General features: G+C 41.6%; 1 protein-coding gene across 4 annotated transcripts in view; it reads right to left on the bottom strand.

Annotated features, from left to right (window-relative positions):
* sema3c (sema domain, immunoglobulin domain (Ig), short basic domain, secreted, (semaphorin) 3C) overlaps positions 1-26,688 on the bottom strand; it is a 163,827-nt gene that overhangs the window by 5,823 nt on the left and 131,316 nt on the right. For all 4 annotated transcript variants that reach the window (XM_041202650.1, XM_041202653.1, XM_041202652.1 and 1 more), the window contains exons 14-17: positions 21,088-21,129; positions 17,226-17,383; positions 15,478-15,545; positions 7,147-7,277 (exon numbers count right to left, since the gene is read on the bottom strand). In XM_041202650.1, coding sequence (XP_041058584.1) covers positions 7,147-7,277; positions 15,478-15,545; positions 17,226-17,383; positions 21,088-21,129 — 399 coding nt within the window. The remainder of the gene's footprint in view (positions 1-7,146; positions 7,278-15,477; positions 15,546-17,225; positions 17,384-21,087; positions 21,130-26,688) is intronic.

The following is a 26,688-nucleotide window of genomic DNA, read 5'->3' as shown; positions in this document are numbered from 1 at the left end:
GTAATTCTTGGAGCAGACCCCACTGAATCCAGCAGTCAGGCCAAGCAGAGAAATATAATATGCTGAATTGAATGGTTTTTATATTTTTGAAGATTCACAAAGGATTCTATTAATGATCTTAATTTAATGCGACCTCCTGCAAATCTGGTCCCATGAAACTCAGAGGTATTTTCACCTGGTCACTATTTTCTGTTGCTTGGGTGCTGCAAGGGTTTGCTATGCTGGCCTTTGGGAATCGAGTTCTAAGAGACATGCTTTACTGATTGCTCCCACCTCAAACATCCTGTGTATAAATCTGCTTCTGTATTGTCCTTGGTGAATTAGTTGCTCCTGGGAGTTGGCACCGTTTTTTGCCACAATTAAAGTCTTGCTGACAGCTGCTAGTTTACTTATAGCGAGAGAGAACATTTTTCAGCATACTAGCTCTTTTAGGTATTTTTCAAAGTCCTTGTATTAGGTGAGGGAGAGGGCTTTACATGGAGGAGAAAAAGAGGATGCAACTGATGAGTTTGTTGCTTATTCAAGCTTACATCAGGAGCCACGTGTTAAGACCCAGACACTTCTGCCTGGGTCTGTCTGAATAGACCTATCTTTGTCATCTATAATTAATATGTTTGTCCATAACCAAGTCATGTCACCTCCTTAAACAGGAGCACTGCACAAGTTTTATCACAGGGACAGTGGCAAAGAAGGTGACCTCAGCATGTGAACATAAGAACAGGAGCAAGAGTTGGCCATATAGCCCCTCAAGCCTGCTCCACCATTCAATAAGATCTTGGCTTATCTTCTGCATCAACTTTACTTTCCCAGACTCTCCAGCCAGGTGAAACCACCTCTCAGCACCTGCCCTGCTAGGTCCTATAAGTATTTTATACCGTTCAAAGATATCACCTCACACTCTTCTCAATTTCAGAAAATAGAATCCCATTCTACTCAATCTCTCCTTATAAGACAGCCTTTCCATCTCAGGAATCAATAAGGTGATCTTTTGTTACAGTCTCTCCAAGGCAGGAATTTTAACCTTTGACAAATTGCCTACATAACATTAAAACAATTTGCATTGTCATGACCACGGATCCTATCCCTGAATTACTTATGGACATTTTGAACTTATAAGTAAGACATGTGTTTTTTTTAAAAAAGGACATGCAAGCAAAAGCTGGCTGAGACTGTAAGGGAACTGATTGCTGGAAAATTCCTATGTGGATTACTTGACCACCTAATTCGGAGAGAACGGAATGTCGCACATAAAAGGTGTGACATGGCCTAATTCAAACAGAGGCGCTTCAAAGGAAAAGATACAATGCAAACTGAACTGTAGTCTCCTGTGGTTGCGGAGATAATGGAAAATGATTACCATCTCAGCTGAACTCACTTCCGGTTGAGTTTGATCTCAGGTTGTGATTATGAACTGAGTTGAAAAAAAAAACAGATCTGGGTGAAAGGCATGTTTGTCTTTTTCATTCCAGGAATACACAAGAGGTTTAAAAAAACAACCCTAGTTCTGTGTCAAAAAAAAACAAAAACAGAATTACCTGGAAAAACCCAGCAGGCCCGGCAGCATCGGCGGGGAAGAAAAGAGCCGACGTCTCGAGTCCTCGTGACCCTTCGACCTAGTTCTGTGTGCTAGTCTGGTGTTCTGTTCTGGTGTGTGTGTGCGTGTGTGTGTGTGTGCTGTGAAAGTCACAGCTGAAGAACACCAACTGGGCATCCCTACGTTTGCAGGTAAAAAAAACTCTCTCTGATTGCTGGAAGCAAGGCACAATTCAGCAAAGCTACAGTTGAAAAGGAAACAGGAGAATTCCTTTCAGTTAACCTGCAGAACCAAGAATCTCCAAACCAAATGCTCAACTCAGCGCTGCTAGAATCAACCCAATTTAAAACTGCACCTTTTCACCATCTACACCTCATGGATAAGCCAAGGAACTAGTTCATATATCTTTTTATTTTTTGGACTCAGTTTCTCATTTCTAATCTGTGTGTATGTGTGTTGCATTTTTATTATTTTTCCTCATGCTTAGTAACTGATAAACTCACTCTTTCTTTGACTCGAGACAGCCTGGTTAAATTGGCTCCTTTTAAAACATAAATACATATTGAACTGGGAAAAGGTATCCATGGGGAAGAGATCCTTTTTAAATTAACCTTGTTGTGACCAACTGAGGGGGGGTTGAATAAAGAAGGGGAGCCAGCTCATCCCTCCTCACCCAAGAGCATAACAATTTGGGGTACCTCGATCATCCAGGATCATAACAGATTGGGGGAACATTGCCCAGGGACCAGTTCTAACAGCATTTTGTCTCTGATTTTTATCAACTGATGTCATTAATAATTATCTAACACTGAGAAGAAATATCAGGTTTTGTTAAAGGGTACAATAATGCCCTGACTGGGTAAACGGCTGATCCACTAAGTTTTCCAAAATGATTGTTGCCTCATGCTCCATGTCAACTTTCATTCATGCCTTTTTCATAGAAGGTTTACTGAACAGTGTAGGTACCTCACTGGAGACTACATCAGACAACACCTGTACCTACAAGGTGACTTACTTCAGCTATTTTACATGCAATTACAGTTCTCTTTAGTGACTTCAATGAGTTGTCATCACCAAGCCTAATGCAAGTAGCACTTTTATATTCCTTAACCATGTATGAAGTCAGAGGCATGGATGCCCGCTGATGAAAGTACAGTGATCTATTCCGTTCTCAGTTCCTCAATTAATGAAACAGCCCATGCCCACATACAGCTAGACATGGACAATATCCAGAATTGTTGCAAGTTAACATTCATACCACACTCTTGTCAGGCAATGCCCATCTCCAGCAAGAGTGAGCCTAACCACCTCCCCTAAACATTCATTGGCATTACTGTTGTTGCATTCCCCCAGTATCAGTAACCATTGGCCAGAAACTGAACTGGACCAGCCACATAAATACTGTGGCTACAAGAGCAGGTCAGGGGGAATTCTGTGGTGAGTAAATCATCTCCTGACTCCCCAAAATCTTTTACACCTCCTACAAGGCACAAATCAGGAGTGAATACTCACCACTTGCCTGGATGAGTGCAGCTTCAACAACACTGAAGAAGCATGACACTATTCAGGACAAAGCAACCTTCTTGAACAGCGCCCCAAACACCCTATGTTCCCTCATCTTAGTCTCCCCAAACAGCAGAAATAGTTTCCCTCTATGTACTAGAAGTATACTTCATCCACTGGCTTCTCATTATCTAGTATTACATTTTTATGCTTTCAAATCCCCAAGAGACATTTCCCAGATGTCAGTAAGTCAGTAAACCAACACACCAACCAAGTGACACAAATCCTGCTTGCCAGAGAGAAGATTTTTGTCATTTTCCTAATAGAAGTGAGACAGTAGCCCATGGAGGGTACAGCACTCAATATTCCCAGGTAATGGGTTTTACAAAAGTGCAGGGCCTCAGTGATGGCACAGATGTGGCCATCTGGATCCCAAGACAACCCAAAGTTTATAGGAATAGGGAAGGGTTCCACTCCGCTAATGTGCAGCTGATACCAGACAACAAACAAAAAAATTATGCATGTGGATGCACAATTTGATAAGAGCAGAGGAACACAGACGTATTCCCCTGAATTCTGGTGAAACCTCCCATGATCTTGCTGAAGCAAGGATTCCACTGTTTGAAAACAACAGGGATATTCTCCCTCTTTATCTCTGGGAAAGTCTCCAAAATCATCTAAGCCTGTTGCTTGTTGTACACACTGTCACCACGAGAAGATTCAGGAGGCCAGGAGATGCACCCTGGGCTGAGGTGCAGGAGGAGGTGGAAGTAGAAGTGTTGATGGTGACATACAGCAGAGAGCTTCATGAAACAATTATTGATTAAAATGGCTTTAACTGCAAACACAATTTGGTTGTGAAACAACTATCTTATTCAGTTAAACACAATGCAGTGGCCACATGAATAACATACTGTTCATTGCAAAAAATGGGGGTCCAACTGTCACTACATACTCATTAACTCTTCATCTACCACCTTCATGTACCTTGGGGGGGATAATAAGAGAGTGGGGTGGGAAGGGGTGTGGGGGAAATGCTGACAGCTAAGGCCCCCCACCCCAGAAACCATGTCCGAAACCAACCAGCTCCACACCGATCAGCCTCAGAAAGTGCTGCCAAGCTGATTAACGAGGGCTGAGTGGGACTTCCACCCCTCATTGGAGCAGAAGTACTGCCCTCTGGAGCTGCTGGCCAATCCAATTGGCTGGCAGCATCATCACCTCTGGTGGCTCCAGGATGGTGTAAGTGGCAGCTGCTGGGACTGCAGTTGAAGAGGGGAACTCCCGGAGCAGGTCAGTCCAGGGTCTTGGGCCGGGAGGGTTTGGGAGTGTTAGGGAGAGGGGCAGTGGGGGAGGGAGATGTGGGTTTAAGAGGAGTGGGTAGAAAGGGAGGGGTTCAGTCTAAGACGGGGGATGTCTGCCCCTGAAGAGTGACCCCCCCCACCCCTTCCTGCCCTTTAATTGGTCTTCCAACTCCTGCCCTGCTGCCCACGCCAAATGTACTATTGCGTGGGAAACATATTATTAGGGTCAATAAGCTTGATGATAAGTCTAACTGACCCTTAATTGGTCATTTTAATATGGAGGGCGGGCTGCTGATTTCGGTGCCCACCCACCCCCTGTATTATGGGGGTGAGCTCGGGGGTGGACAGGAAGGCAGTGGGATGGGCACCCATGCCACTTTACATGCCCATTACCTATAGGAAATACGCCTGCCAGGGGCATGTAAAATCCAGCCCTTCTTCTCAAAAAGCTATTCAGAACTACAGTGAAATACAGTCCTATTAGGTTGTGGTGCATGTGTTATTATAGTTTCCTCCTCTTTGCTTCCCCTGTGTATGGAGTGTATCCTTCCCTGCTGAATCCAGTACTTGTTTGAAGTGCTCCTTCATGACAGCAGTAAATGTGGTGGAAGCTTGCTACTCCTCACTGGAGGTCTCCTTCAATTCATGCAGCCTTGTATCACTTTGTGTTCGGTACTCAGATGTTTCAGAAATGACTGCCAGCACTTTGGAACACACCTTAGCTGGCAGCTTCTGTCCATTACTTCACTGAACCTTTATGGAGGCAAATTGGGTTTGATTGGTGTTGTCACATCCTCAGAGGATCCTGCCTTATCATGTCTCTTCCTACAATGTTCTTATTGTTCGACATTTCTTCTAGAAAGCTGGGATCCACATGGGAGCAGACCATTGGCCACCACTGAAGAATGTGAAGCCTGCCATAAATTTTATCCCAAGCTGATTTCCTAACCTAACTAAGTTGCAAGTGAGAACCTCTTGTAAGTTGGAGCCCCAGGGTTTAATAGGTGCAAGTCGAATGTTGGAGATTTAAAGTGCGTTTGTACTTTTCCACTTCATTGTCAACAACTTCACCACTGCCCATAAGGTTCTCACTCCTTAAAGGTTTATGAATCATTGCTGCAGGGGTGTGGGTAGGGTGTGCAGTTGTAGACTGTCTCAAGTGTACCATGCAAACTCTTCTGTACATTCTCAAATTAAGTGCTTGAAACATTATTGTTTGCTAACAAAAGTCTAAAGCCAGATACCATAGAGTAAGAATCCAAGGCCCCCGCAGTACAGGAATGTCTGGATCAGAGCCTCCATTTAACTGGTTCCTGATCCTGTGCTGCTACCTCCATTTACTCTCCCTCGCTTGACCTGGTGCTCGTTCTGATTCTGATAAAGTGAATTGCCCAAGGTGGATATTCTGAGCAGTGCTTGTGCATGTAGCAATGTGAGATGGGTGTCCCTGTGCTGGATCTGTCTCCTGATACCCCATGGTGCCAGACCCTTTATTGGGAGAATCCCTATAAAAATAGAAAAGGAATGTGTTATCAAATCGCTTAGATAAAATGGCAATCTACAGGCTTCCAACAAGAATACTTTGAGTGCCACGCTGTTGCACTGTAGCACAGAATGAATCTTCTTCTTAGTGAAGAAGTAAATTTGAAGAAGAAAGTAGTTTAAGTAAAAAAGGAGACTTGCCATGATGGATTGGCCATAATCTCTTGATTTCCTCCACCATTAATTGCTTCCACTCCACGCCAACTAACTGCAGATCTCTCTCCTTATAGCAAGAGAATCTCCTCAAGCAGCAAAGGTCATTAACAATCCAATGGTCATGGATGGCCTTCTCCTGTAAAGCCAGAGAACAGTTAGAACTGTTTACATTTACAAGTACAAAAAGAATCAGTCCAATTGACCCTATGCAAATACATGGCAACACAACATGCAAGTTACCAACAGGAGCCAGTTTGAGTTAGATCGCACCATGCAAAGGTTGGGTGTCATATTAGAAGCCACAAAATTCTTCAGTATTAGGGATAGGAGAAGTGTGAAAGATTATGTTAGTTTTTCTCATTAAGTTCCAAGCACCATGCTTAGAGGTAATGCTTGGAATGACATGATTCCATTTAAGCAGCCTTACCATGGTTCCATTCTTCAGGTCAGAGAGTTTTTACTCTTCAGCTGTTGCCTAAGAATTTGAAAGTCAAAGTGACATGGTGAACTACCTCCTGCCATTGGTTGGTGTATCTTGTGATGGAGAGGAGGGTTGTTCTCGCCCTCAAGTATAACTGGTGTCCTTTGCTGTGTCTGTTCAAGTGAACATCCAAATTTTCTTCCACAAAGGAAACATTTCTTGACCAAATTCCTTTGCTGACCGTCAGGTTTCCCCAAGCCAAAATTGGCAAGTGTCTTGAAATGGCAGCCGGCCTGCCTTTTATGAGCTGCTCTGTTCTCCATGACTCCCATTCTCCCATTCCCATGCTGCAGCTTCTGCAAAGGCAATTATCCCAGCGCCATTTCAGACAGGATTGCTGAATCAACCTTCATGTGTCAGTTAAGCACATTATTTCTAATCATATGGAAATAGCCAAATGAAGAAGAACAAGGGTTGATAACTCTAAGGCTTTTTGCTGAAACCATTATTCGACTCATTCAGTTATGCCTGTTATGTTACAAATGGATATTGATGGGCTGAATAGCATCCTTCTATACTGTAACCTGTATAGTTTTATGATCAAACACCAGAATACTGAAATGCTTCATTCTTATGTCACTAATTTTTCTAAGAAAAATCTGTGACGTAGTTGTATGAATACAAACCTCCTTTCTTCTGTCATTTGATTTTTGCATCAACCATTTAACTGAAGCTTGGGGTGACTTTGGTGTGCATTCAAGGAAGGCCGTGTTGTTTTTCACTCCATATTGCACAGACTCCACTGCATTTCTGTATGCTGAAATGAATGCATATATTTTAAAGATACACAATACCACATATAACATTAAACATGAAGGCAGAATCATAGCAAACTTGAAATATATTTAATTATCTCAATATGATAACTTCCTACATGCATTGAACAGAACCTGAGATTATGCACTTAAGGGAAAATAAAATGATCCAATAGGTATCTTAATGAGTGGGCTAGCCAGATACCTAACAAGTAGAATTCATTCACATCCCCTTGAATTCTGCATTCCATATATAACACAGTTAGGGTAACTGGCTGAAATGGTAATCACAGTATCACAGAATCACAGTGCAGAAGAGGCCCTTCAGCCCATCGAATCTTCACGGACATGTGAGAAACACCTGACCTACCTACCTAATCCCATTTACCAGCACTTGGCCCATAGCCTTGAATGTTATGATGTGCCAAGTAAGATGTAAATATTCATTTAAAATTGTGTCAATGAGCAGATTCAGGGTGGCTGGTGAATGGGATCTTTCATGCAGTCCTGTCTATTCTCTGTTATAACGTCATCTCCCTGTAATCCAAAAAATAAATAAAAATAATAAATCTAACCACATATATTGTGAGAATTATAATTTAACAAAAGAAGGAAAAAAGAAAATCTGTAAAGCAGGTGACTGCACTTTAAGTTTGTATACATGTTTTTATAAACTATTAAAATTGATGCTGCTAATTTTGTTGGGCATCTGGTTTTGCAGAACAACCAACAAAAGAATGATTTAAAAGCTAAAGTTTTCTTCCCCACTATGATGTACCATCAGGATTTTACATTCTTTTTTTCACTTGAGACAAATGGAACACAGGCTCAACATGAGGTAATTGGAAATGAGTGCCCCAGAGGGTCTTTCTTTCTGTTCTTGATCTTTATAATCCTCCTCAGGCGTTGTGAAAATAACTTGGCAAAGCAGCATAAAAATGTGAAGCAGAGTGGAAAAATATACATGAGATCTGCTGAAAGGTGCAGTGAATTCTTTCAGTTAGAAAGCCCAGCAGTGATTGCTTCTGTACAAATATTTGGACTTATTTTAATAAACTTGAGATCTATTTTCTTTGCTATCAGCTTCTGTCCATTGAACAGCTCTGTCATTTTTGCCATTCAAAAGGATAGGTTAATCTTTGGACTTTATCTGCCGGTATAGCTCTGCAGGTCAACCAATGAGAAGCATGTGAGAACAGGCAGATCAGAGTATATAATTTTCCCATATTGGATGGTTCAATGATGTATTATTTTATCGTGGGGTTTTCCGAGGTATTTTCAGAGCAATTTATAAGGAGGAAGAAATGAGGGCACACAAGGGAGGGAGAAGGCAGTGAGTTAGGTTTTTATGAGGCTTCTGAAGACAAGGAGAGAATTAATTAAAAACAAAAAACTGCAGATGCTGGAAATCCAAAACAAAAACAGAATTACCTGGAAAAACTCAGCAGGTCTGGCAGCATCGGCGGAGAAGAAGAGTTGACGTTTCGAGTCCTTTGAAGGGTCATGAGGACTCGAAACGTCAACTCTTTTCTTCTCCGCTGATGCTGCCAGACCTGCTGAGTTTTTTCAGGTAATTCTGTTTGAGAGAATTAATTAGCCTGGAAAACACTCCAGAGGGTGCAACGGCTGAAGGACCAGCCTCCAATGGTTGTGTGGAAGGGTCAGGGAAGAGACACTTTAAAGGATACGTTTACCTATTTTTCAAGTTTCTAATGTTGTAAGAAAGTGAACACTCCCTGCAGCTCTGATAACCTTAAAAAAAGATCTGCCTGGGAGTGGAACTCTGCATGTATGCTCAAATATGCATGAGCAGAGCTTCTTTAACATTCATCTCATGGCTTGCAGTGCGGCATAGCTTGTAACGTAACTCTGAATGCATCAGCTACACATGTGGTCCACAGATACCAATTTGAAACTCCAGCTGCACTGTCACCTTAAAAGGTGCTTTCATAAAACAATGAATAAACCTGCTCTCTTTTAAAAATAACGGAATCCCAAAAGAGCATGAAAAACTTAGCACTTACCAGGTTATATGTGTTAAAACAATAGGAGGCATTTCAAATTCATTCTAAGGTGCGTCCTTTATTGTGGTTTTATACTTTCAGGTTTTATATGACATTCAACCAATATTTGCTACCTGTTTACTAAATAGACAACTCTTGGACCTTTGGCTGGAGGATGCATTGTCAAAATAACACATGGGGCTGCATCTTCTGGTTGGCAAGTTGGGGTGGAGCCTGATTGCTGACGGGTAAAATGATGTGGGATGACGTCACCCCGCGTTATTTATATTTTCAGTTCGGTGGACACGCAGCCAAATTGGCTGTGCGCCCGCCAAACTGCCAAAGGCCTATTAAGGCCAGTAAAAAAGTAATTTAAATGATTAATGGGCCTGCCCATCTAATCTTAAGGTTGGAGGGCAGGCGAAGAGCCCAGGCGGCCTTCAGAAAAAACATGAAACCTCATCTACGGGCGGGATGAGGTTTCATGAGGGTTTTAAAATTTGTATAAAATGTTTCAATAAAAGAAATTGACATGGTCCCAGTTTATGTGACAGTGTCACATGAGGGGTCATGTCAGGAATATTTTTTTCGCCTTTGATGAAATTTTAAACCTTGAGCTGATCTCCCTGAGGCAGCACTTTGTGCGAAAGAGCACACTACCGGCTCAGGGAATCCCTCCCCGCCTGCAAAGGGAGTGCATTGGGCTTCTTGGCGCACATTATGCTGGGCGGGCCTTAATTGGCCCGCCCACGTAAAATGGTGGCGTGCCCCTGACTGGGGGCACCGATTGGGAACCTGCCCACTCACGCCCACTCCCGTACATTCCCCCGACAGGGGGAAAATGCTGCCCATGAAATATAATTGTAGATTTGTTGGCGTCCAACTCACATTCAAACTTTGAGGCTACTTGAGAAAAAATGGGCTGTATCAAAATAGAAGCTTCTAATTTTCTGGATAGAGAAACACAGGCTGATTTATAGCAATGCCATAAACTTGCACGAACAGAAAAACAAACTGAGGGTGAATTTTTAAAAGGATTAAAAAATTAGAATTAAAAGACCAGAAAAACGAATTTGTTCAAAATTTCAAGAGGCTTTCCCTGAATTAATCGCAATTGGAGAATAACCACATTTGAGTGTCACACAAGTGGACAGTTTTGTGGGCAGAGATTCATTCCTTTAGAAAGTTTGCTGGATAGATGAAAAAGATCATGGAGACTTGGGAATGTTGTAGTTATGTGGGTAACTCACTTATGACAAAAGTTCCTCAATTCTTTAAGTCGCCACATTATCTTGAAGCCGGCTTATAAGCATATTGGATGTGTGAAAACTCGAGGCCAAGAGCTCTTTCCCAAAAAATAACAAGTTGAGAAAGCTCATGCTGTCTGCAACAGGAACAGCTGGAAGTGGCTGCTGGAGATATTAGTGGTGGAATGCATAACTGACTCATTTGGCATTGTTTATCCACCAATTTAACAGGGTCACCACCTTCAACACAGTGGCAGACTTTATTCTGCATGTCAGCTGTGGCACAGTTGGCTGCACCCTTGCCTAATTTAGAAGGTTGTGGATTCAAGTCCTACTCCAGGGCAAAATTCTAGGGTGATAGTCCAGTGCCTTACTGAGGGAGTGCTGCACTATTGGAGTGCAATCTTTCCGATGAGACATTAAAACAAGGCACCACCTGCCCTCTCAGGTGGATGTAAAAGGTTCCATGCCACTATTTTGAAGAAGACAGGGGAGTTATCCCTGACCAATATTTATCCCACAAAAAACATAGGGCTGAATTTTTAGCTCAGTGGGCCGGCATGTGCCCGACCCGGCTGAGTGTAAAATGATGTAGGATGACATTAGGTGAGCGTCCCAACGTCATTGTGCACTCGCGCGATATTTCGGCCGGCGGGCGTGCACCAGAGTCAGCAGCCGACAATTAAAATTAAGGCCATTAAAGAGGTAATTAAAAGAAATTTTTCACTGCCCGTCCAACATTATAGTTGGCAGGCAGGCGAAAAGGCCAAACAGCCTTTGCATTCTTCTGGAAGCCTCATCCATGGGTGGGATGAGGTTTCCAACATCAAATAAAAATAAAATGAAAATTTCGTAATTTATTTAATAACATGTCCCTGCTCATGTGACAGAGTCACATGAGGGGACACGTCTTATAATATCTTTAAGATTTTTATTTTTTATTTTGAAAACTGTTCATCTCCCTGTGCCTCGGGGAGGTTTTCAAGTGTGCGCTTGCTCTCCCCGCGCCCCACCCCTAGGCCTTAATCGCAGTGCAGCCCCGATCGCGGGCGGCAGTAAGCTTCCTCACTGCCCCTTCCACCCCCGCCGAGCCTGCCTGACAAGGGCAAAATTCTGCTCATAAAATAAATCTTGCCATTATCCTGTCTTTGTGTGTGGGAGCTTTGCACAAATTGGCCGCCCTGCTTCCTACATTACAAGAGTGACTACATTTCAAAAGTATTCCTCATTGGCTGTGGAGCCCTGTGGGATGTCTGGTGGCCATGAATGGTGCTATTTAAATGCAAGCCTTTTTTGTAGCAAAAATGTGTATGTATACAGTAGTCAATTAATATTGTTAACAGTCACTTCTGGCTATATTGTTTCTTGGAGCACAAACTGACCATTAGAAGGCAACATTACAGATTGCAATACAAGATTTAAGATGTGGTATTCCGGGAACTTATCCAGTTTCAATATGCCATACAGCAGCTTTATTATATTAAAACAGAACTAAAAATGGGAAAAGCAATTGAAACACCCTATTATATTACTGACCTGTTCTCTTTTAGATCACTAAAGCAGCAATGCAGATTAATAAGGCCATAAAAACAGCAAACAAAACACTGGGGGCTGAGTTTTCCCCCCGTCGGGGGCGAAGTTGAAGGGCTGGCGTGCACAGGCGCACTTCTGATCGGCGCCCCCGATTGGGGGCACAGCGCCATTTTACGTGAGTGGGCCAATTAAGGCCCTCCCAGTGTGACGTCTGCACAGAAGCGCTATGCACTTCCTGGTGCAGGCATGATAGGGGAGGCCTAAAATCGAGAGTGTGCTCTTTCACGTATGCGCACAAAAGAGCGCATTCATCTCCCTGATGCTAAGTGCTGCCTCAGGGAGATCGGCTGTAAATGTAAAAAACCTAAAAATAGAAAAATAAAATTTCCCTAACATGTCCCAAGTGACAATGTCATTAAGTTGGAACATGTCCATAATTTTCACAAAAACATGATTAAAATTTTTTACAACCTACATGAAATCTCATCCCGCCTGTGGACGAGGTTTCATGCTTTTTCGAATTTGCGCCGGGGATCCTGGCCTGCCCACATACCTTAAGGTTGGATGGGCAGTCCTTTAATTACTTAATTGACTCTGTCAATAAACTCAATTGGCCATTGACTGGTTGGTGGGTCCGCAGCTGACTTTGCTGCACCCCCGCCTTCCTGAAAATTTAAATGGGGCACAGTGACGTCACCGATGTCACCGTGCATCATTTTACGCGTCAGCGAGCAGGCCCTGCCCCTGCTCACCGACGCGTAAAATCCTGCCCTGGCATTCACTTCTAGCAGAATAGAATTGAAGAGCAGAGAAGCTATGTTAAAAATATGTAGATCCATGGGTTAGATCAGACTTGGAGTACAGTACTGTAAACAGTTCTGGTTTCCAGTTTATACAAAGAATATAGGGGCATAGGGTAAGGTGCAAAAAAAGATTTACGAGAATGATATCAGAAATAAAAGATCATATCTAAAAAGAAAGATTGAACAGGCTGGACCTCTTTTTCCTAGAAAATAAAAGACTGGGGGATGACGCAATTTTTAAAATTCTTTGATAGGATGTGGGCATTGCTGGCAAGGTCAGCATTTATTGCCCATTCCTAACTGCCCTTAAGAAGATGGTAGTGAGCTGTCTTCTTGTACCGCTGCAGTCCTTCTGGTTTAGATACATCCAGATGGAGGGAGTTCCAGGATTTTGATCCCATAACAGTGAAGGAATGTTGATGTAGTTCCAAGTCAGGGTGGTGTGTGGCCTGGAGGGGAACTTGCAGGTGGTACGTTCCCATGCCTCCGCTGCCCTTGTCCTTCTAGATGGCAGAGGTTGTGGGTTTGAAAGGTATTGTCGAAGAAGCTTTGGTGAGCTGCTACAGTGCATCATGTATATAGTACACATGGCTACCACTGTGCACTGGGGGTAGAGAGAGTGAATCTTTAAGTTGGTGGATGGGGTGCTGATCAAACGGGCTGCTTTACCCTGGATAGTGTCGAGCTTCTTGAGTGTTGATGGATCCACACTCAAACAGATGATTGGAGAGTATTTAATCACACTCCTGACATGTGCCTTGTACATGCTGGACAGACCCTGTGGCGTCAGGAGGTGAGTTGCTCTGCACAATTCCCAGCCTTTAATCTGCTTCATTAGCCACAGTATTTATATGGCTGATTCAGTTAAGTTTCTGGTCAGTGGTAACCTCCAGAATGTCGATAGTGGAGAATTCAGCAACTGAATGCCAAGAGGAGCTGGTTATATTCACTCTTGGAGTTTGTCATTGCCTGGCATTTGTGTGGTGTGGATGTTACTTGCCACTTTATCAGCCAAAGCCTGAATGTTGTTCACATCTTGCTGCATATGGACATAAACTGCTTCAGTATCTGAGTAGTTGTGAATGGTGCTGGACATTGTGCAAGCATCAGAGAACACTTCCACTTCTGACCTTAAGATGGAGGGAATGTCATTGATGAAGCCGCTGAAGATGGCTGGGATGAGGATACTATCCTGAGGAACTCCTGCAGCAATATCCTGAGACCTCAAACATAAGAACTATCTTCCTTTGTGCTAGGTATGGCTCCGACCAGTGCAGAGTTTTGCCCCTAATTCCCATTGCCCTGATGGAACACTGATGAGCATCAGTGAGCAGGTTAATGCTGTGTAAGTGTCAACTGATAGCACTGTTAATGCCACCTTCCATCACTTTGCTAATGGTTGAGAGTGCAGTGATGAAGCAGTAATTGGCCGGATTGGATTTGTCCTGCTTATTGTGCACAGGACACACCTGGACAATTTTCCTCATTGCTGGGTAGATGTCAGTGGTGTAGCTGTACTGGAACAGCTTGGCTAGGGGAACAGTTAGTTCTGGAACACAAGTCTTCAATACTATTGCCAGAATATTGTCAGGGCCCATAGCCTTTGTAATATCCAGTACCTTCAGCCATTTCTTGATATCACGTGGAGTGAATGAAATTGGCTGAAGACAGGCATCTGTGAAGCTGGGGTCCTCAGAGGAGGCCAAGATGGATCATCCATTTGTCAATTCTGGCTGAAGATGGCTGCAAATGCTTCAGCCTAATTTTCTTTTGCAATGATGTACTAGGATCCCCCATCATTGAGGATGGGGGTATATGTGGAGCCTCCTTCCCCTGTTAGTTGTTTAATTGTCCACCGCCATTCACGACTGGATGTGGCAGGACACCAGAACTTAGGTCTGGTCTGTTGGTTATGGAATCGCTTAGCTGTCTATTGCATCCTGCTTCCGCAGCAAGTAGCCCTGTTTTATAGTTTCACCTGGTTGACACCTCATTTTTAAGCATGCCCACTGCTGCTCTTGGCATGCCCTCCTGCACTCATCTAGATTATGAAATGGTTTGGTCAGGTAGACGTAGAGAAGATGGTTCCACTTGAGGAGGCCAGAATTATGGACTATAAATATAAGATAATCGTTCATAAATCTCAGAAGAAGATCTTTCTCTAGAGAGTGATTAGAATGTGGAACTCACTATCACAAGGTTTAGGTGACTGGCTGCATTTAAGGGGAAGCTAGATAAACACATTAAGTTAATAAGGCATGAAAAAAAAGCACATAAAGTACTGAGATATGTTGATGGGATTAGATGAAGTTGAGTGGGAAGATGCTCGTGCAGAGCATGAAGCCGTTGGAATGAACCTGTTGGGCTGAAAGGCCTGTTTCTGCATCGCAAATATTAAGAAACTATTTAACTATGCTCTTCATTGTTCTTATTAGCAATTCCCAAGTCTTCTAGTTTTCCTTTTTTCTGAACCAATTACTATTCCACAATTCCAAATTTCATTGTTGCTACTTTTTAGTGATAAGAAATGAAAAATTGTCAAATGCCAACTTTGGTACCATGAATGACTTTCAAGATCTTTCTGTTGCATCATTAATAGCAGACTGTGATATTCACCTTTGAGATTAAAGCCCCTGCACTGTGTCAACGGGTTGCCATGTCTCACGTCCTGCCTACGGCTTCTCCTGTAACCAAAACAAAAACACATTTGGAAAGGCGATTCTGTACTGGGGTGTTAGGGATCAGTGTGACAGGTAGAATTGCAGGTATAAGAATGGGTGAATTTTCACCTTCACCTAATAGGCAGTAATCAGGATGAACATATCAATCTTCTGTTATAGAAATCAATGGCTGAAATCATTGGAATGAAGATCAAGAGGGTTCCACAGCGGTGAGGTAATCCTCTCCACCAGATTACAGGTGAGGCATTAGGGACAAAATTTGCTCCCATGTGTTTCAAGAAAATTACTTGTTGAATAAAGAATTGTGAGGTTCTGGGAAACAAACCAGCTCTGTTTATTTTGTCCCCCAGAATAAAAAATGTTATTATTTAATCCTCTTCCAAGAATTTTTACTTATATGGAGATTCACCTTTCTTCACTTAGCACATTGTCATTGTCTCACCAGACAACAGGGAAGAAGCCAGAGCTGTAGATTTCTAGTCCACAATCTGAAGATGTTACTTTTGTATATAATTGTGTTGGTAGGTGCCCCTAATCCATCTACAGGAAGTAGCTGTAAAGAATAATTTGTTTGCCTCCTCCTTCCTGTAGAATCTCTCAACTAATGACTGAGGCTTGACTGCTGTTATCAAACAAAAACCACAAGGTTGGTGAGGTATCACTTGGCTAAACTCCAGATCTTGAATTATGTTTGCAATTCAGTATCTTATTACCTGTCCAATGCTGCTGTCTTCAGTGGAAAAGCTTGTCATTCTAATTTACTCTATAGATTGGAATGACAGAGACGTGAGTGGCCATTCATAAGCCTGAACAAGTGATTATTTACATGGGTAAAATTTGAAAAGAATCATTCATGGATGTGATGTGGTATTTCGGTATCGTATTTATCCTTGACAACACTAAATTGAGCACCTATTCAGAGAAGCTCATTAAAAACAGAATAATTACCCTCAGTCTGCTGAATGTGTCATTCTTTTATGGGGGTGAAAGGCCCATTTAAAAACAGCCCTGGAGCTATAGAAAATGGAGACACCGGGGCCTTTACAAGTAGCTAATATCCTATATTTAGTAATTGTTTTATGAATTAATCCCTATCTTTTCCACTTTAAAATTACAGAACTGCTTCCATCAAGTTTATTCCCATTGATACAGAAATTGCTTCATTTATCATGAGATGGATTTGCAGCAACTGAACGACTACAGGTGCATTGCTTGTCTGTATGGGTGAACTGAGAGCCTGACTGTCCCAGAGTTAGAAGCAAAGCAGTGAGTCTAAAACCATAAACAACCATTAGTTTTGACATTAAAGGGACACCCAGCAAAACCTCCTCCTAGCAGAGCTTGAAAGCTTCAACAGCATTGGAACTATAGGGAGAGAGCAAGGCATTGGAATTAATATTGGGTTACTTTAGTAAAGTGGTGGCACAGATACAGTGGTCTGAGTGACTTCCTTCAGTGCTTAAACTTCAATGATTCTATATATATGTAATAAATTGTAATCATCAGTAACCTTGCAGTGCTAACAGAATAAACACGCAATGTTGTAACTGAAGAATCTATTTGAACAATTTCCCAAAGATATCAAATATTTTAATTGTCGGTTAACTTTTGAAGGTATAACTATTTGATCAATGGTGTCTTTGGGCAAATAAAACAGCATCCAGTATTGGCTGTTTCTCTTACCTTTTGCCAGTTAGATAGAACCTGGAGCAGGATTTGCCATCCCAAGCACAGTATGGGTCTCTGGCCAAGCAGCAGTCAGCACATGCTGTACCATAGACATGGCAACGATGAAAAGACACCTGGGTAATACCTTCATCTGAGCTCACATATAGCTGTTGCTGTTATAAAGATAAGATTGTAAATGATGGTTAATACAGGAGATCTCATTTTTCTCCCCATAGTTGTAAAAAAGAGCATGTGGGACACAGCAACAAACAACAAAGAAATCACTGGGTGCTAATCATTTGGCTGATTTTTTACTTTACTTGCCCAGGGGAATTAAGACCAAGGAAACTGACCTCTGCTCAGCGCTTAGCTGCCACCAGAGACTGAATGTGAATCCTACCTGCTTTGTGTGTAGGAAAAATACACCAAATGGGGCATTTATGCCCTAACGCATTGGTATCAAAGAGTTATTAGTCTGTGCACTGAGGAGATATTTATGAAACCTCATTGAGGAATTAGACGCTTAAATATACACAGATAACTTTGCCTGCCTGAATATTTGTGAAGTTTTACCAAGTATACAATATTTAGAACACTAAAACTAAACCATCAGGTCCATACCAGTGTTATTGCTTCTCATGAGCCTTAACATAGCCTTAATCACCCATTCCTATCTCCCTCATATGCTTCTCCAGCTTTGCCTTATGCATTTAAGGCTGAGTCGAATAGATTCTTGATTGACAATTGGAAGTCAAAGAGTAGACAGGAAAATAGAGGCCAAAATCAGATAGCCAAGATCTTATTGAATGCTGGAGCAGTTTCAAGAGGCCGAATAGCCTGCTCCTGCTTCTAATTAGTATGTTTGCATGGGGATACTTGTCAGAAATAGCAGTTCCCTCTCTCCTGTACAGCTGCAGGTTGGTGAATAGCAGGATGTTGTGTTCCTGGTGTTGGTCATCTTGGTCCTAATCTGAGGTCCAAAATAACACAGCATAAGTAACACGTGCAGACTTGATTGATCAGAGCTCCAAATTATAGATCAGACAAACAAACGTTCCAAGTTGTATAAGTAACCTCTCAGCGCAGGTTCACAGTACAAAACCTTTCACAGTAGCAGACAAGAGAGCAGCTGTGAGTGTTCAATACTTATTGTCATATTTCCCTGCCATTTCTTCAGCATCCTCAATCACCATTATGTTCTTGCCTCAGTGGCAAGTTCCTGGAAGGCTGCAAACCCCATGGATCCATGACTAAATTACAAAAGTCATGTTAATGTTAATGTAACTGAGCGATTAACATATTGAAAGTAACAACCTGCATCTCCCAGAGGGCTTATGCACATGCAATCCAGCATGCAGGAGCTTAAGAGTAGAAGTTGGAGGGTTGAAACCAGCTTCCCAACACGCTTGCATTTTTCCATGACTTAAACGCTGTCCTGCACCCACCCACATTAAAATTACAAAGCCCCACCAACTACTCCTCCCAAGCGCTCCCCCCATCCTCTCCCACCCCACTCCGCTCCTCATATCTCCTGACTTTAACCAAGAGTCTACTACTGAAGATTTTTTAGCAATCTAAGTATGTTATGACTACTGAATTACCCTGTTTTATTTCTGTTACTTCTTCAAAGAATTTAATGAGGTTGGTTAAGCATGACCTACCATTTTGGAATCCATGCTGATGACTATTATATTTTCAGTTTCTAGATGTTTTTCTATTATATCTTTGAGTAAGGGTTCTTACCTTATCTTTCCTACCACTGACATAAAGCCATTGGTCTATAGTTCCTGGACTTGTCCTATCTATTTAATATTTAGATTGTTTGAATTGTCAGTACTTAAATCAGAATAAGGCTAAAGCTAGTCCATAAATTCAAAGCTTTTGTTATCATTCTCATCTGATTTTAAACTGTTAAAAGTTATTATTTGATATTTGATATTTATTGCTGCTCTCTCTTTCCTGCATTAAAAAATTTTTGTAACCATTTACGTCATAATGCTAGAAGTTTTGTTTTAAAATAACTTGCTAAATTGCATTTTGAAAAATTACATCATGACACATTGCTTTCACTTAAAGCTTCCAAAGGTTTGCTGATGATGGTCCACACCATCTAATCTCTTCACATTAAGGATTAGAAATGCTGGCCATTGCAATGGTGCACCTGACAGCTACACTCGGTATTTGTTCAGGAGTTTAAGCACATTTTCTACAGACACTAATTTCATTCTAACTACTTGTTAATCTTGGAAAAATCTGTTCCAGATTCTACTTGGCCCACAAATTTTCTTGGAAAAACATTCTTTCTTTAGATAAGTGAAGATATTTCTGGTTGGTGATTGCACACGAAGCATCGTTGTGACAATGTGAAATATTAACCGTTAGTTTCATTGGCTTGTGTAATGCCTTGGATTTTTTTTTAATAAAGAGGAAAAGAAACAGCTGGAACTGCAAAGACCTGTTTTAAAATGCCTGAAGTCACCTGACCTACAAATTGGCTAAGTTTTAGCAGCCTCTGAAAGAAGACTACCAGCAGACATGTCTAAGCAGTTCCTTGATGGGCTTCACACCTGCCATTGTCTGAACCCTCTGCAAAACACAAGGACAATAGGCGACCAGACCTTATGACTCCAGAAACTGCCAGGAACCAAGAAGGACTTACGAAACTCATTATGCAAGGATGGTTCTAAGAACACCCTATCTGTTTTAATGGCTTCTTGATGGCTTTGACAATGGAAGATTGAAGCTCCTTTGTTAATATGGGTTGTCCTCCATTGTGTGCTAATAACCAGCTGTCACCAGATTGGAAATTCACTGGTAATATGATTGTCTGTTTGTTACAGCAGAAGAGCTTGCAGAAGACACGAGAAACATCCAGAAGAAGAATGTAACACCATCTCTCTCTCCCTGCTATTCTTAAGTTCGGACTCTATCTCTGTTACATTTTGGAATACATCACGAAGATAGAGAATTTTAATTGAAAGGGACTTCAAGTGTCACAGCATCCACTTTGGAAAAATACGCAATTATGTTTAAAAGAGACTGTCTCCAGAAAAACAACCAGCTTACGTTAGCCACAACACCACTGGAATTCCAAGATCTCCAAAGGAACGTTGTAATGTATATTTCTTTTTTTCTTACAGACCTTAACTCATCAATTCCATCTCTTTCACCCTGTAAATTATTCTGTTTTGCATGCTAGTGTGCATATATGTCACAGGATTAGGGATGTGTTTTTAACTTTTTAATAAGTCTATACTTTTACCTGAGTAGGTTTTCAAGGATAAAACTAACTCCTTACGGAGTAAATCAAGAGATCTGGCTGGCTTATTTATTCATATAGCTTTACATGTGGTCAAGTACACACTGAATTGAAAAATCACAATTTTTCAAAAATTCAATCTCTGTTATAAATAAACTTGGGAGTGGAAAAGAGAGATACTTATTTAGCCCTCTGGATTTGGTCGTAACATGATCCACTGTGGATATTAGTTTGGTACACATGCAATATTCTGTTCACCAGCATTTAAATGCAGGTTACACTTTTTTAAGTTAATAAGGAGTTGACAGGAATAAAGCATTGAACAAAGAAACTACCTGTGAATTTTTTCCTCATCTAGGTTGCAGTTACACTGCATCTAGTGACGCAACTTCTATTCGGGGTGGTCTTACACTGCTTGTTAGAGGTTGATGTAGTTAGATCAGCCACTTCACCTTTTAGTTATATTGCAGTTCTTGTGCCAATGCACAATGAAAAACACCAATCTAAGTACTGCAACAGTTTTAATTTCAAAGTGCAATGGAATGCCAAAAAATTGTTTTAAAAAGATTGCAGTAAATAAAAATAAAAATAAAAATAAGTTAAAAAAATTAAAATTACCTTTTTGGATGAAATTTTCATCGTTGTGATGGCTGATTGATTCTGCAAAAGAGAAAATGATTACGATTATTTTAAAGCTAACTTGTACTTATGCTGTATCACCAAGTAAACTTACTTCTTTTTTATAAATTAGTTCCTCGGATATGAGCCTTGCTGGCTAGACAAGCTTTCATTGCCCATTCCTATTGGTCCTTGAGAAGGTGGTCGTGAGCCACCTTCTTGCATCACTGCGGTTCATGTGGTGTGGGTACATCCACGGTGCTTTTTTTTGAAACAGTTTGATACAACTGAGTAGTTTGCTAGGCCATTTCAGATGGTGGTTAAGAATCAACCATACTGCTGTAGATCTGGAGTTACATGTAGGCCAGGCTGGGACAAGACAGCAGATTTCCTTTCCTGAAGGACATGAGTGAACCAGATGGATTTTTGTGACAATCCAGTAGTTTCATGATCATTATTAATTATACTAGTATGTTATTCCAGGCTTACTAATTAACTGAATTGATATTCTCCCAGTTGCCCTGGTGGGATTTGAACTCATGTTTCCCAATTGCTACCTGTTTTCTTCTACAAGGCAGTGGTAGACCCCTTCATGGCTGCCATCTGCCTTTTCCACTCATGAACTGCAGGCTGCTCCTACCTGCTGGTAATGCCCAACGTCACTAATTGGGCAGCAAGCTCACCTCTGGTCCAATTAGGGCATTTATATTTGCAGATTGCATCACAGGAATGATGCAGAAATGGCACAGGCTTGGGACCTGGAAATTGTCTGGGTATTGGGTTCCTGATCCTGGATTGAAAATCAAGATTATTGATTCCAACCAAAGACTCAGCTATTACCAATATTAACATTTTTCTGTAGCTGCTCATCTTATGCCACCAGCAGAGTATAAGCACATCCAAATTGTTCATTTAGAATCAATATTAATGTTGGTTCAAACTACTGTTTGACACAAAATAGCTGCACAAGATTTTAATCATCCAATATGGTGGTAAGCAGGTCTACGTGTGGTTCGGGAGGAATTAGTCAAAATGGAGGGGAGAAATTTTGATGTGGGAGTGAGAGGTGCCCCCCTCCGAGTCGACTTTCAGGACTCTTGCCTTTGAAAGATTTAACTCCATAAGTACATACTAGATACAAGGCTATTAATTCTATAGATTTATTCCATCCTGCTAGCATTAAATTTAAATGATCTGCATTCAATGCTGGAATCCTTAGAGATGGGAAACAGAATGCAAAATAAGTACGTTTTCCTTTAAAAGTGACATTTTGAAATTCTTTATTAAAGCAAAAAACGGAATTTAATTTAGACATTTTAGATGGCATTTTCTAGGAGTGTATTATAAGATCCCAAATGTTTTTGTGTCTCCAACTGGGATATTGAGTTTGTATAAACTATGTAAATTTAAATAATTGATGTTTTGGCAGCCTGATTGCTCCAGTGGCTGGGAGTTTGGCTCCTAATCAGAAGGTCACAAACGCAAATCCCACTGGCTGCCTGTCTCATGCACTCATTTTCCTCAGTTGGACAAGGTCCATGCATTTCCTCAGCCAGACTGTCCCACCAAATGTGATGTAACAGAAAGGCATTCCACTCTGGGGAAAATGAAAAGTGACTTGAGTTTTGCTGTGTCCCCCTTTGACTGCTTCAGCCTGTAGGAAGGGATGGAACAGCTGTGGTGATGACTAGCATGGAAGCATCTCCACCTCTTCGACATGTCATTTAAAAATTGTATTAACTCTGATCCATCCGTCTTACAGCTATTTTTTCACATTGTTACTTTGTTCACGAAGAAAGTGCATTTTTGTTTCTAAATCAAATTAGTTTCTCTTGATTGAATTTATATAATCAAGGGATCAGGAAAATAACAGGAAACATTAAAACAGATAAATACATTTGAGGAAAGAGAAAAATCACAAATTTTTCATTAGCAAAAGAGGGTTACAGAATTCCTTTCCTTTTTTAACAGCACTTGCTTACAAAATGTTTATAATAGTGTCTAAAAGATTAACGTTATGTTATAGTGAGAAGCAATTAGATCAGAGTGTGCTGCAAACAGGAACATGAGGACCTCAATGATATCAAGTATCAGAATAATGCTCAAGCAGTTTATAAACATTTGACTATCTGAGGGTCTGTAACGGTCTTTATCTCATCCTAATATAATGATCAACATCAATTTCCTACTCTTTGACCAGAAACTTAACAAAACCAGCCACATTGGTACAATGGCTACAAAAACAGATTGGAGACCAGGAATTGTGTGGGGAGTTACTCACCTCCTGGCTCCAAATCCTGTCCACCATCTACAAGGCACAAGGCAGGAGTGTGATGAAATGCTCTCTACTTGCCTGGATGAGTGCAGCTCCAACAACATTTAAGAGGCTCGACATCATCCAAGACAAAGCAGCCTATTAGATTGGCACCCTATCCATCATCTTAAAAATTCACCCACTACATCACCAGCAGCATTGTGCATCATCTACAAGGGGCACTGCAGCAACTTGACAAGACCCATTTGACTGCATCTTCCAAACTTACAACTTTTACAGCCTAGAAGAGCAAGAGCTCATGGGGACATCGCCGCCTGCAAGTTCCCCTCCCAGTCACACACATCCTGACTTGAAGCTATATTGCCTTATGCATTTAAGGCTGTCATTAGGGAGGGAGTTCCAGGATTTTGACCTAACAGCACTGTGGGTGTACCTACACCACATGGACTCACCAGCATCTTCTAAAGGGCAATTAGGGATGGGCTACAATTGCTGGCCTTGCCAGTGCACTCACTTCTCAAGAAAAAATTACACAATGAATCTCCTGTGCCAGCACTTATGGTCCATAGAGCATGGGGTGGTCAAATGTCAGGAAGTAGCTAGGAGAAGGCTCCTAAGGCGGTTTCCTCTACATTGGAGAGACCAAACGCAGACTGGGTGATCGTTTTGCGGAACACTTTCGGTCTGTCCGCAAGCATGACCCAGGCCTCTCTTTCGCTTGTCATTTCAACACTCCACCCTGCTTTCATGCCCACATGTCTGTCCTTGGCCTGCTGCATTGTTCCAGTGAAGCTCAGCGCACACTGGAGGAACAGCACCTCATCTTCTGACAAGGCACTTGACAGCCTTCTGGGCTGAATATTGAGTTCAACAACTTTAGATCATGAACTCTCTCCTCCATCTCCAGCCCCTTTCCGATCGCCCTTTTCCCAATAATTTATATATAATTTTCTTTTCCCACCTATTTCCATTATTTTTAAATGTATATCCATCCATTGTTTTATCTCTACCTTTTAGCCTATTTTGATCCCTTCCCCCCACCCCACCCTCACTAGGGCTATTTGTACCTTGCTCGTCCTGCTTTCTACCCTTAATCTCCCTATTAGCACATTTCTTAGCTAATATCACCACCATCAACACCTCTTTGTCGTTTTGTCTATGACATCTTTTGACAATCTCCACCTATCACTGGCCCTCTATCCAGCACCACCTATTCCACCCTCCCTTAAACCAGCTTATATTTCACCTCTTTTCTATTTTTCCTTACTTCTGATGAAGAGTCATTCGGACTCAAAACATTAACTGTATCCCTTTCCGCAGATGCTGTCAGACCCGCTGAGTTTTTCCAGGTATTTTTGTTTTTGTTCTGGATTTCCAGCATCTGCAGTATTTTGCTTTTAGCTAGGAGAAGGGCTGTGTGTGGTCAGTTTGGAGCAGAAAAGGAGCTACAATGAGTGATACATGGCAGAGATAGAGCTGGTGGTGTGGTGGTTGCATATTAGCCTAATGAGGTCAAAAGGAGTAGGACAGTTGGATAGCAGTCATGTCTGTTGAGTCAGCTAGGAAGCAGGCAAGAAGATGCAGTGAGCAACACACAACTTTATCAGCCACATTGCTGAGGTAGGAGAATGGATCCCCACATGGGAGAACAGGAGGTGACAAATGGAGCAGAGGAAACCTATTTAAAAATGAGTTTTATTCCTTATAGTGTGTAGCTTCTTAACGTTTAAATAATAATGAAACATAGCCATGCAACTTTTACGTGTGACAGAATGTCTGTTTGAAAGAACATGATAAGTTCACAATTGTGACCAAAGGCACCAATCACAAAAAACAGAAACACTGAACCAATCAGGTAGCTCCAGAAGAAGAAGAATGGTACATAAATAGGGCAGATTGGTGGCTCAAGAAGAGGTTTGCAGTAAGGACCAAAAACAATGACTTCTATATTCCCATTATTTAATTGGAGGAAATTTCTACTTTCCAATACAGGATTCTGGACTAGCTGCATTATGTGTAGAGATACATATGATTATGTCCTGATTTTCACGATGCAATGATTAACCAGGCGGCCAGACAATAGAACATTTTTCTTTAGATTCCAGCTCTTTCTGCTCGGCAGCTATGCATCAAATAAAAAGACAAATTCTAATTTGATTTATTTTTTAAAGCACCAAGTGAGCTGAACAAAGTCTTTTTGAGGGAAACCCACAAGATGGGAGGGAAGGATGAAAGGAAGAAGGGAGTGAGGGGCGGAAGAGAGAATTTGATGGTTCTAGGACCTCTTGTCTCCTGCCCTTGGGGAAGTGTGGGATTGATGTGCAACAGCAGAGGGAAGGGGAAGGCAGCAGAGGCTGGATCAGTAGCTCAAAGGGAAAGGGGCAGTAGAGCCTGTGTGAATAAGAGAAGTGGAGGAGACAGTGGAAAGTTGAAGGGTTAAGTTTTGGATATGATGAAGTAAGATGATGAGAAGCAGGAATGATTGGAGCAGGAGATCAGAGTGTAACTGCTGTGGGCCACACTGCCATTTAATTCCACCGCAAAAGCAGTCTGCAACTTTTGGTGGCTTTTTTCTCACCACATGATACCACACAACCTTTCACCTCCCAACCAAATAAAGATAAGTAGAATAGAGCACAGGGAGTTGGAAGAGAAATGGGGGTGTCAATTCGCCGGTTTGTTGTATATTTTATGTATCTGATTTACCTCAGAGCAGAGCAGCGACGACACTCAGTCTACAACAGGTTTATTTACAGTGCTTTAAAATATCTCTTCTAATGGAAATAAAGACAGAAAGCACACTTTTGAGATAGGGGCTAAGCAATGCCTACACAACCTGATCCAAATATTGCTGCCTCTATCCCCACTTCACCTGTAAGTTATACTCAGTTTTGACTCCCTTGTCTAGGCATTCTATGGCAGTGGATTAGCTGAACCACTCGAGAAATAGCATGAACGGCTATTTGCACCACTTCTCCAGGGTTTCTGCTGAAGCAAAGATTGGAAACTGGGAGAGTTCCATGGAAATTCCCACAGTCCCACAAAACCCTCCAGAATTGTCCTAGACCCTCCATGTAGGAACTGAAGATTACTTTCCAGGAAATTGCCACAAGCTCTCCAGGAGAATAATCAAAATGACATTAAAAAAATGTAATTTTATCATTTTCTTTGAAAATAAATTAGTTAGCAAAATATTGGCAACAGCATAAAAATGTTGTTCGACTGACAGTCAAGCATCAGCCATTCAGCTAATTAAGGGCAGAGAATGCAGTGCGATGTAACATGTGAATGGTCATGTCGACTGATCGATGGTTGGACTGCGGTGA

This window comes from Carcharodon carcharias, chromosome 13, assembly GCF_017639515.1.
Source record: "Carcharodon carcharias isolate sCarCar2 chromosome 13, sCarCar2.pri, whole genome shotgun sequence".
Taxonomy (NCBI): domain Eukaryota; kingdom Metazoa; phylum Chordata; class Chondrichthyes; order Lamniformes; family Lamnidae; genus Carcharodon; species Carcharodon carcharias.
Note: the sequence above shows the minus strand (reverse complement) of the source record. Positions and strands in the feature narration are given on the sequence as shown.